The 12,120-nt window shown below is 50.1% G+C and overlaps 1 protein-coding gene across 1 annotated transcript in view; it reads right to left on the bottom strand.

Annotated features, from left to right (window-relative positions):
* Window positions 1-606: 606 nt before the first annotated feature.
* Window positions 607-12,120, bottom strand: part of IGFBP5 (insulin like growth factor binding protein 5) — a 19,932-nt gene continuing 8,418 nt past the window's right edge. Inside the window, exons 2-4 of the mRNA XM_007959771.2 lie at window positions 4,608-4,837; window positions 2,092-2,211; window positions 607-738 (exon numbers count right to left, since the gene is read on the bottom strand). Of these exons, the coding sequence (XP_007957962.1) occupies window positions 607-738; window positions 2,092-2,211; window positions 4,608-4,837 (482 nt within the window). The remainder of the gene's footprint in view (window positions 739-2,091; window positions 2,212-4,607; window positions 4,838-12,120) is intronic.

The raw sequence follows: 12,120 nt of genomic DNA, 5'->3' as shown, positions 1-12,120 counted from the left end.
TCGCTGGCTGGAGGAGGAGACAGACGCAGGAGAGGCATCAACATGTCTTTTCCCTTCTCCTACTGACCAATCCAAACGGGGAAAACTCCAAGCATGTCACCAAATGCCACCTCTTGGGCCACAGCTGGTACTGCCCCAAACTCTCCCCAACCCGGGTCAGGGCTGGATGCAAAAGATGGATCCAGCTGTGGTCCCATGACCTTCCTTTCCTGCCCACTTCCGCTTCCTCCTTGGAACTCTCTTGACCTTTCCTTCTCTCCTCTCCTACCCATGTGCTTTCTTTTCCTCTCTGTCTCTTGTTCTTCCTCTCTTCCCTTCCCTGTTCATTCGACTTGCCTCACAAAAGAAAAAAAAAAAAATAAAAAATAAAACCTAGCCCTTGTAAAGGGGGTCTCCTTAGCTTTTCATGTCTCTGTTGTTGCCACTTTCAAAGTTGAGACCTTGCTAGAGATTCCGAGGTCCTCAGTTTCCTCAAACAGATATATATGTTTTTTTTTCCCTTAAATGAGATGAAATGAGTGGCATCCTAGGGTGAAGGGAGGCGCTGGCTGGAGGTGGGGCGAGGGGTGGGGGAAGTGGGGTGAGGGAGACCAGGGAGGGGAAGCATCACTCAACGTTGCTGCTGTCAAAGGCGTGGCACTGAAAGTCCCCGTCGATGTACTCCATGCCTGGCAGCTTCATCCCGTACTTGTCCACACACCAGCAGATGCCACGTTTGCGGCCACGGGAAGGCTTGCACTGGGGTGGGGAGAGCAACAGGCAATGAGGGGGGCTGCAGCCCAAGTCTCTGCTCCTACCTGGCCCTTCCTCTTCCCCGCCCCCAGGTAGAATCATCCCAGAGAGTTGGGAAGGGGGTGGTTATACTCAACTCTTGGGGATTTGTGTGTCCCCATGACATGGGGAGGGCCCAGGGGAAAATGTGAATTTAGGCAATCTGCCCTTGGCCAGCTTCCGCAATCTCTTTTTAATGTTATACCTTCACAGTCCTGCAACCTGGCATTCTCAAGAGAGCTATGTGATCTGATACAGCGATAACAGAAAGCCTCACTAGCACAGCTTTATCATGTGCCAATTAGCACCTCCTATATAGTGGGCACTATCCCGAGTGCTTTACAAATATTAATCCATTATTCCTCTTAATCGTGTGAGGTAGGTACTGTTATTCCCATAGACACAGAGGCACAGAATAAAAAAGCAGTCAAGAACCGGGGTAAGCTAGTAAGTGGCACAGCTCTTAGCCACTAATTTAGATCAGCGGTGCCATGAAGGCAGGGGTTCTCAAAGTGTGGTCCCTGGACCTACTGATCAGGGTCATCTGGGAACTTGTTGGAAAATCCTAGGGTTCATCCCAGACCAAGCAGTCAGATGCTCTGGGGGTGGAGCCCAACAATCTGTGTTTTAACAAAACCCGCCAGGTGACTGGATGCCCTAGTGAGTTTGGGAGCCACTGTCTTCCTGTGTACTGCTTTGACAGGCTAAGTATTTCTGGTTAAACCTGAAGCTGGGGTGCCTCAAGTGTGGTTTGGCTATGTCCTACATGAAAAGACTTCAGATGGTACATGGAGAAGACATACATTAAAATAAAAGGTATATATAGCATATATAGGAGCTCTGGTGGCATAGTGCCTAAGGCATTTGACTGCTAACCAGAAGGCTGGCAGTTCAAACCCACTAGGCACTCCTCAGAAGGAAGGTTGGGCAATCTACCTCTGTAGTGATACTGCCTCAGAAACCCAAGGAGGGGTTGCTATGAGTCAGATCCAACTCCATGGCAGGGAGTTTGGTTTTATACAGCATATATATGCCTATCAGGAAGGAATTGAAGTAGTACATACAACACATGATGTGATGCAGTAACTTAAGAGTTTCCTCTAAATGAATTCATGTAGATATAGTGAATCGATTAATGTTAAGTAGATTATAGGAGGGATACATGTGCTCCTGACTGTGCTCTGTGAATGGATGCTGGGGGTTCGAAAAACACTATCTGTCATGGTAGACGTCTTAAGACACATGCAAGAGTGCGAGATCTCTGGGCAGGTGCCATTTCAGGACTCCTCTGGACTTAGGATCCCGGAACAAGAGACGCACCTGCTTTCTCTTGTAGAATCCTTTGCGGTCACAGTTGGGCAGGTAGACGGCACGAGGCACCATGCGAGGGCTGGCTTTGAGCTCCTGCAGGGATGCTTCCATGTGTCTGCGGCAGGGACCCTGTGTGGGGATGGGGAGAGATGAGAGGTGTGCCCGGGACTGAGGTGGGAACCACCCAGATATGCAGAACAGGCCCAGGGTGCAGGAGTCAAGGATCTGCAGTGTGCAAGCCTGCAGGAAAGTCCCCACCTTTTGTCCCAATCAAGGATCCTGCCTCCCTCTCACCTGTCATGTGCCTGAGGCATGTACAACACCTGCATTTGGCCGGGTGCACAGGGCATATTATTCCCCTGGTCTTTCATGCTGCTGCCTGCCTCTAGCATTTCCATTTTGCTTAGTCATTCAGTTCAGAGGTGGCCCTCTCTGGGTGCTCCAGAGGGGATGCTCAGCCTCTGCCTACAACTGGACGTGGCTCCAGGCTTGCACAGTTGGCGTGTGGTTGCTGGGGGTGGCTGGCACTCTCCTTCAATTACCATCACCTCCGCTCGTGCTCCTGCATGCAAGCCCTTGGGCCTATAAATGCTATTGTTGTTGTCCGCTGCCCTCAAAGCATCCCTCTGCTCACAGCTACCCTGTGCCCAACAGAGCAGAAAGGCTGCCCAGTCCTGTGCCAGCCCCACGAGCAGCTGGGGACGGGACTGTTGTGACCCACAGCATTTTTGCCGGCTGATTTTCAGGAGATTCCCAGGCCTTCTTCCTAGTCTGGCTTAGACCGGAAGTTCTGCTAAAACCTGTCCAGCATCATAGACACTGGTATCTGGTCCATGTGTGGTGTTCATCATGGACACTGGTATCTGGTCCATGTGTGGTGTTCATCATGGACACTGGTATCTGGTCCATGTGTGGTGTTCATCATGGACACTGGTATCTGGTCCATGTATGGTGTTCTTGCAATTTCTGGAAGCAGTAGGTCTGGAGTGTGGTGATTGTTTCTAAAGTTTCATTTTCCACACACATTAAATAGCTCCAAGTCTCACAGCCATTGCTCGGGTATAAAGTGAAAACTTGAGACAAATATACTTTCCCTTCCTGTCTCCCCCAGCCCCTCTGAAAGGTGCCAGGGCTTCTCCCTCAAACAGATATATATGTTTTTTGTTTCCCCTTAAATGAGATGAAATGAGTGGCATCCTAGAGTGAAGGGAGGCACTGGTTGGAGGTGGGGCAAGGGGAGGGGGAACGGGGTGAGGGAGACCAGGGAGGCGAAGCATCACTCAACGTTGCTGCTGTCAAAGGCGTGGCACTGCAAGTCCCCATGGACATACTCCATGCCTGGCAGCTTCATTCCGTACTTGTCCACACACCAGCAGATACCACTGACAGAGGGGTGGGGCTGTGCACGAGGTGCCTTGGCTGGGAACTTGAACCTGGGTCTCTTGCACAGAAGGTGAGAATTGTACCATGGAACAACAGTGCTGCACCCTGATGAATATAACCTCTGAAAACTCTCCTAAGGAGAGTGACCATGGCAAGTGGTAGGTCTTTTGTTGTTGGATGCCATCACTTGATTCCAAATCATGGGGTCAGTGTGACAGAGTAGAGCTGCCCTGTAGGGTTTCCTAGGCTGAAATCTTTATGCAAAGAGCCCTGGTGATGCAGTGGTTAAGCATTTCACTGCTTCCTGAAAGGTATGCAGTTCAAATTTACCCAAGTCCCTCGGAGAAAGATGTGGCAATCTGCTTCTGTAAAGATTACAGCTTTGGAAACCCTATGGGGCAGTTCTTCTCTGTCACTGCAAATCTTCTGCAAAAAACCTCTTGAAAGTGCTGAAGAGAAAAGATGTCATTTTGAAGACTAAAGTACACCTAACCCCAGCCATGGTATTTTCAATTGCCTCATATGCATGTGAGGGCTGGACAACGAATAAGGAAGATTGTAGAAGAGTTGGTGCCTTTGAATTGTGGTGTTGGCAAAGAATACTGAAAGTACCATGGACTGCCAAAAGAATGAACAAATCTGTCCTGGACGAAGGGCAGCTGGAATGCTCCTTGGAAGTGAGAATGGCCAGACTTCCTTTCACCTACTTTAGTCATGTTGTCAGAAGGGACCATTCCTTGTAGAAGGATATGAAGCTTGGTCGAGTGGAGGGTCAGTGAAGAAGGGGAAGACCCTCAACAAGATGGGTGGACACAGTGGCTGCAATGATGGGGTCAAGCATGGCAAGGATTGTGGGGATGGTGTGTGACCTGGCAGCGTTTCCTTCTGTTGTACATAGAGTTGCTATGAGCTGGAGTGGACCGAACAACACTGCTCTATCCTATAGGGTCACTGTGGGTCAGAATGGACTCAAGGGCAGGGGATGTGTTTTGTTAATCTTTACGGAAGCAGATCGCCAGGTCTTCTGCTAGGTCTATCCTAAACACCTCTTGCTGCCACAAACGCCCCTTGACCTGCTTGGCAGATGGAGGCTGCTGGGTTTGGAAGCCACTGGAGCCATGGGGCAGGTGCTCTGGACTCACCTGTTCAGACTCCTGTCTCATCTCCGGCACTGCGATGACGCGGGGGTGGGCAGTGTTCTCCGCTCCGCCCACGAACTTGGACTGGGTCAGCTTCTTCCTGCGGTCCTTCTTTACCGCCTCGGCCTTCAGCTCTGAGATGCGGGTGTGCTTGGGCCGGAAGATCTTGGGAGAGTAGGTCTCCTCCGCCATCTCAGAGGTGGTGGGCTCCTCGTGCTCACGAGATTCTCTCTCTGCTGGAAGAAGTGGGTGGAGGATCAGCCTCCAGGGTCCAGGACCAAGGTTTGGGGTGAGGGAGGTGATAAAGGGTGAAGTGGATGTGGCCTCTGCCCTCATGGACCTTACCAGACTGGGGAAGGCAGGGAAACAACCAGGGAATAAGATTCAACCAGCATTTAAATGGTGAGAAGTAGCTGGGATATCTGTGGTCAAGAACAGCAAGTCTAGGAAGACTTCACGGACCAGGAGAATCTTGAATATGTTGTGCTGATTTTTGAGGGGAAGTTGGACAGGAGGAAGAAGGCATTCTGGGGCCACAAAGAGGAAGGGGGAGGGAATGTGATCCGAGGACTAAGATTGTGGTCAGCTGGGTTGATTCTCAGGGAGATGGCTAAGTAGATGGGGCTAAGATATAGGAACAAAACCTAGAGGCCCACGCTAACTGAGGAGTCTGCTGAGGTGTGGACAAGAAAGGTCATGTCTGTTCTCTTAGTGGGGTCTTTGTGTTTTCAGAACTGCTGGGATCTGAGGTACTGTATTTGGGCCTGGGCAAAAGGAAGAGGAGGAGGAGGAGGAGGAGGTTGCTGGGCATTTAGAATAGTTAGGGAGCATCCCGAAGAGCAGGAGAAAGGGAGCGGGGGATGGTAGCATCAGAAATATGGCTGTAGAGGGGAAGGGCAAATGGGACTGGGCAGGCTCACTCCTCACTCTGGCTCAGAGCCGGCTCTGTTCTCTACACGGCTGGGACATTACTCAGCTTCAGGCAGAAAAGGGAGACAGCTGGCTGGGGGCCGGAGCAGTTATATATAGTAGTGACTTGGTGACAGTCTATACTTAACTGACTTATGACCTTTAAAGAACTAGGACTTTGTTCATTTATTTGTTGATCGCTAATTCCACCCCCCACTGGCCTTTTTCTTGGGTCCACCAATTTCAATTAAATTCATATAGGCACCCTTGTCTGGGGTCCCATTACTCCTCTTAGCTCCTTGACTCCATCAGCCTGAGTAGACCCAAAGTGGGGAACCCTTGGGTCACTGTTCTCAGGTGACCAGAAAGCTCATTTGTGAGACCAGGCCCTAGGGGCTCATCAAAGGCAGGGAGGCTAGATCTGCATTGCCCTCTTTTCTGTCAAATGCTGCAAGAATGAATTACGGTTTGAGGGTGACCCTAGGTAACAAAAATGGGGTGAAGGAAAATCCTATTCTCCTCCGCTTCCACATCCATTGGGACCAGGATGCCCAGGAGAGGGGATGACAAGAAACTGGGGCTGGGAAAGAGGAGAAGTTAGTGCAAAGAAGGGGAAGCTTTATAAGAACATGCCGTTTTGTGTTCCCAGATGCTGGCATGGAACCTGACTGCTGAGCTCTCTCTTGGCTCCTGGTGAAGTTCCAGGTGTGTGTGAGGGGAGGCAGTCAGAGACCTGGCTTAACCTGGTCAGGATGGCAGGTGGTAGGAAGCACCCAAGCACCTGTTTTTCCCTTGGCTCAGGATTCACCAAGTTGCATTAAATAGGTATCCGGTCTTTAAGGCCATGGCAGGGAGGTTTCTCCAAGGGTTTGCACCACTCCTGGGGGTTGGGAGGATGACAGGGAGAAAGCAAGTAGCAAGGCAGTGGACAGGCTCTCCCTGAGCAAAATGGAACATGAGGATCCCCTTTTGGCTTTTTACCCCCTCTCCCCAGCCGTGTCTGGATGTCCCCCATGTCTTAATACTTTATGAAAAGCTTCTGTGATGATTAATCAGCACGCTGATTATAGGCACCATTGATAATAGGCACCATTCAGCATTCTAGGGATCAGTTAACAGAGATGTCTGGGGTTAAGTCAACTTGGTTGTGGGACCAGTTAGAATGGGGGTGAGGATGCAGGGGGAGCACAGCTTGTAACAGGGGACTCTGTGACTGGAAAGCCTAGTGCTCTGTTATCTAGCTCCAAACCTGAGGCTCAAGTCTGGGGCGGGGGACAGGGAAAGAGAGAGCTAATCACGACAAAGATGACACACTCCACTCACCCTCTCTGGGCTTTACCAAGCGTTCTAATCCTCAAAAAGCAGCTGACCACTGCTGGAGTATGGGACATGGCAAGAAATGGTTGCCATCGAAAGGCTGGGAATGTCGTGGGGTGCATGGACAAACCCCTTCCCCAATCCTGATTGTAACCAGATCATTTTAGGGGCGGGAGGGCAAGAGGGCTGGGGTGAGTGCTGACCACTGTGAAAGGACAGGCAACTCCTTCAGTGAGCTGCTCCAGCCTGGCGTAGAGAGCCAGCAAACAGTTCTGTGGAGCTGGACACCCTGGACTTAGCTCTCCAAAGGGAAGGAACCTAGAAAGCTGACTCACCTTCTAGGGCTGGTTGCCTCAGCTCTGGCATCCTGTCAATAATCTCCTTGTACCCAAGGAGAAACAGGTCTGTATGCCTGTGCCTAGTTCTTAAAGACGTCTGGAATGGGCATGCCATTCCACCCTCCTCTGGCCACTTCCTTTGGGAGTCTGTTTTGTCTGTTCGGTCAGAAAGGTCTTCGTCTTGATATCACCTCGGCTTGTTCTTTCTCTCTTTAACCTTTGTTACAATGGACACTTGGCACTCACAGCCCTCCTTTTGGAGGTTGTTGAAGCTTTTTCTCAGGTGGGCATTTTCGCCCACACTTAACCTTTAGCCACCCTTCCTGGAGGAGGTGGGGGCTGTTAACAGTTGTCCAATTTACTTTGAACTCTCTTAGTCTTTTCTTAGGAGCTCTGGTGGCATAGTGGCTAAGGCATTTGGCTGCTAACCAGAAGGCTGGTGGTTCACACCCACCAGCCACTGCGTCCGTAGTGATACTGCCTCAGAAACCCAAGGAGGGGTCACTATGAGTCGGTTCTGACTAGAAGGCAGTGAGTTTAGTTTTTAGTTTTAGTCTTTTCTTGAAAGCATTCAGGTATTGCCCTGGGGCCAAACAATGAGGATGCTGGGAAACAATAAGTAGATTCCTATTCTTTGAGGATAATTTTGCAAACCATCTCTCTTTCTACCCGCCTTCCCCAAGCAGGGCTCCTGAGGGCATACCCTCCCGTTTGTAGTTTGGCTGCTTCTGAAGGGCAGGCTTAATGTTTTGATGTGCCTCTTGGTTTTTGGTGCCACCTAACCCCACGGGACCTATTAGTTAGGCAGTGGGAGAGTCGAGTATCAAAGATACTAATCAGGGTCTTGTGGTCACCTGTAGGCTCCAGAAAGACAGTGGAAACTTGGCAGTGAGCCAGCGCAGAGCCACGAAGATTAAAGGGCTGGAAAGTAAGACCAGAGCTGGAGTGCCAGGGCCAGCTAGCCCGACTCAGCTGCTTTGTGGCCGAGTCATAAATAGGCTTTCAGTTTTGGAAGGGTTTAAGTTTTAGATCAAAGGAGAAGGCACAAGTAGACTGGCTACTCCTGAGCTATTTCATCAAAAGGAAACGGACCAGAGCTGCAGAAGAGATTTCAATAGGACATGACGGAGGGCTTCCTGGTGAAGGCTGCTCTGCCCCCGAACAAAGGTACTCCACAGTGGACTGTGGAATCGGTTTCACAAACAGGCCAGTACCCCAATATGGCCAGTAGATGGCGCAGGAGAGTGAGGCCCACACACCATGTCCCAGGACTTACGTCTAACCTCTGTCTCCTACTCTGACCATGACTCAAATAAATCCTCTCCCTCTCCCCTGTGTCTCCAGCAAGCACTAGAAAGCCAGGAAGATGGTTAAGTGAAGACTGGAAAGAACTGATGTGAGGAGAGGGTGGAGAAGACAGGTGTGGGTTTTGGGAGCTAGGATGGGGGGTAAAGGCGGACAGAGCTTATCTGTGCTTGACTCCCTCCTGTTTCTTTAATCTGCAACTGAAAGATGATCAGGAAGGGAAGAGACACGTTTCACAGACCTTACTCCTTTCTCTAGATGCCATTTTGAGAGGATTCTACAGAGGGTGGGAAACGTGCTGTCTCTCCCTCCTCCTGTTGTTGTTATGTGCCCTCGAGTCGGACCCAACTCATAGCGACCCCTCCTTGGGTTGCCCAGGCATTATCACTACGGAAGTAGATTGCCAAACCTTCCTTCCCAGGAGTGGCTGGTGGGTTTGAACCGCCAGCCTTCTAGCTAGCAGTCATGTGCCTTAGGCACTATGCTACCAGGGCTCCCTCCTCCTGGAAGGTATGGAAAAAACAGTTGCCACTGAGTCCCTTCCAGTGCGTGGTGACCCCGTGCGTTGCAGTAGAACTATGCTCCCTCACGTTTTCAAGGCTGAATTATCAGAAGTAGAATGCCAGGTGCCTCTGGGTGGACTTGAACTGGCAACCGTTCGGTCAGCAGCTACAGGTGTTAACTGTTTGCAGCACCCAGGGACTCCAAGAGCTTTGGAGGGTCCTTTAGTCTCATGATCTTTCCCAGGTCAGAAGTGGGGCTCTCAGATTTCCTGCTATTTACCTTTGGGATAGGGTGTGGGTTCTATCCCCAGTTCTTCCAATCAGCTCTCTAACATCCCAGCCTAGACCTATTAGGGTGGCCAACTCATTTCCTCCTCCTTTCAGAAGGTATTCCCCAATCACACTGGTGCAGTGGTACCTAACTGCACAAACAGGTATATTGTTGTGTAACAACACAACCATGTACTTGCCGACTACACCATTCTCCATATCCCAGCAGAGAGTTGGGTGCTGGCCCAGTTGCTATGGGCCCAAAGGTGTTGCGGGGTGGCAGGTTACACATGTTGTGGTGGTGTTGTTATGTGCTGTCAAGTCGGACCCAACTCATAGCGACCCCTCCTTGGGTTTCTGAGGCAGTATCACTACGGGAGTAGATCACCCAACCTTCCTTCCGAGAAGTGACTGGTGGGTTTGAACCACCAGCCTTCTGGTTAGCAGTTAAGTGCCTTAGGCACTGTGCTACCAGAGCTCCTGTTTTTGTTACACATAGCACAGAGCATAATGCATATACCCTCCCCCAGTTTGGCCACTCTCTGCAAACCTGCCCTCTTGCTACTGTTGCTGTCTTGGAAGGTAAGACGGTTCACACACTGTACAGAAGCACTCTGACTCCACCCTGCTGCCTTGTCTCAGCCAATAGGTGGGTCCAGCTGGGGACCTGCTGTTCCTTGAAATCCAACCTTCCACCCTGGGGCTTTTAGTCATGCCCTGGCACCGTTAACCTGGCCCTGGGCTGATGGCAATTTCTTGCTCTATCTTGACCTTATAATCAGACTTAAGAGAAAACTGGGTGGCCCAGATATTCTAAGTTGGCTTACAGAAATTGACAAAACTAAGGTGTCATCCATCAGAATTCACAGCCCAGGAAGAATGTAGGGCTTTGCCAGTCCCCCTGGACAGGGATGGCAAAGTCTCTTTTCCTAGCCAGAAAACAAGGTGAGGACATCCAGAATCTCTAAGAAATGAAAAGGGGAGCTGGCTCTCCTCTGGCTCTCATTCTAGCTTGTAATTTGAACTGTAAACTTCTTAAGGGCAGAGCAATACCATGTATCTTTGTCTCTCCAGTGTATGACATTCAATAAATATTCTTTAAATGGAGAAAGGTATGAATCTGCCCAAGAGAGAAAGAGGAAGTGAATCTGAAAGCATCTTTGTAATGGAAGCTGGGGCAAATGGGAGCTCAGTGGATGTTCTGAGAGGTCATCTCACCCATGCCCCTGCTTTTAAGCCCAATAACTCTGCTACACAAGAGAGAGGGCCACAGTGAGAGCGAGGAAGGAGGAGGTAAGCCTGGACTGACTTCTCTTTGGTCTAAAGCAGTGCTGTCCAATATGATAGCCACTAGCCACATGTAGCTTTTGAAATGAAGAAATAGTCAAATGGAAAATTCAGTTTCTTGGTTGCTCTGGCCATACTTCAAATGGTTGATGGCCAAGTGGCTTGAGGCTACCATGTTGGACAGAGCAGATGTAGAACATTGCCATCCTTGCAGAAAGTTTTACTGGACAGTGCTAATCGGAGGCACTGATCCCTGCCTGGGTAGAGATGAAAACATTAAGGGCACACCCCCTGCCATCTTGCCCCATTTCCCAGCCAAACTGCAGCCTCATGGCCTTTGCTACAACACGAGGCTTATGAAAGAAAAATGCTCTGGCTACTCACTGTGGAAACAACGTAAGATACGCCTCGGTCTCCTGAAGTCTGACCATTTCCCAGCTGTGGATGCCAAATGACTCAGTTACACTGTGTGGATGTGTGTCTCATGAAGAGAAAGCTAGAAGGGACTGTGGAGCCTTCCAGGGGAGCTGCAGTGTCCCTCCTACCCCATCCATCTCTCGCCAACAGCTGCCTTCCCTACTCTCTCTTAGAAGACACTGTTTCTTTTTTTTCTCTGGTCATCGACAGACAAGTATATTGTGGGCTCTTTTTAACCTGAATTATGGGCTGAGAGGGAAATGAGCATTGATCCTCCAAGATGAAAACACACCCAAACATCATCCCAAGGAAGAGTTGTTAAGAAGGGAGGCGGGCCATGGGGAGGTCACTGGAGGGAAGTCTTGCTGGAATGGGAATGGCAGGGCGGTGGCGGTGGGGGGCAGACTCTGATGACTGCACAATGGGGGCAGTAGGCTCAGCTCCCTCCACATATCGGGTCAGAGCTAAAGTGCTCTAAACCAGCAGTGAAGTTGGTCAACACGAATGGGAATGTATCATCTCCAACCTATGTCTTTCTCTATCCTGACCAAAAAGTAAAGACACCAGATAGCATAGTGTATAAACATTCAGAATCAGGAGGCAGGCCGCCTAGGTTCAAATCCCAGCTTTCACCACAGATGGGTAAATCACATGGGGCATGTACCTTCCCCTCTCTTGTCTTGGTTTTCCTATTTGAATGATGGGGAGGAAAACAGTCCCTTTCCATAGGGTCATTATGAGGATCAAACGCATTGATAAGCACTAATTAACTCTTAAAGGATTTGGCTGCTAACCAAAAGGTCAGTGGTCAAACCCACCAGCCACTCCACAGGGGAAAGATGAGGCAGTCTCCTTCTATAAAGATTTACAGCCTTAGAAACCCTATGGGGGCAGTTCTACTCTGTCCTATAGGGTCTCTATGAGTTGGAGTCGACTCAATGGCAGTTGGAATCGACTCAATGGCAGTTGGAATCGACTCAATGGCAGTGACTCTTAGCAGTCTCTGCCTTTGTAGGGCTCTGCTGCCCTATACCTCCCTAATTCCAGTCATCGACTAAAAATTTGGTTGCTAGTGTCTACTTGTTAGGAGCTCTGGTAGCATAGTGCGTAAGGCACTTGACTGCTCACCAGAAGGCTGGCGGTTCAAACCCACCAGCCACTCCTCGGAAG

This window comes from Orycteropus afer, unplaced genomic scaffold (genome assembly GCF_000298275.1).
Source record: "Orycteropus afer afer isolate SDZICR_OR568_19922 unplaced genomic scaffold, OryAfe1.0 scaffold00002, whole genome shotgun sequence".
Lineage (NCBI taxonomy): Eukaryota > Metazoa > Chordata > Mammalia > Tubulidentata > Orycteropodidae > Orycteropus > Orycteropus afer.
Note: the sequence above shows the minus strand (reverse complement) of the source record. Positions and strands in the feature narration are given on the sequence as shown.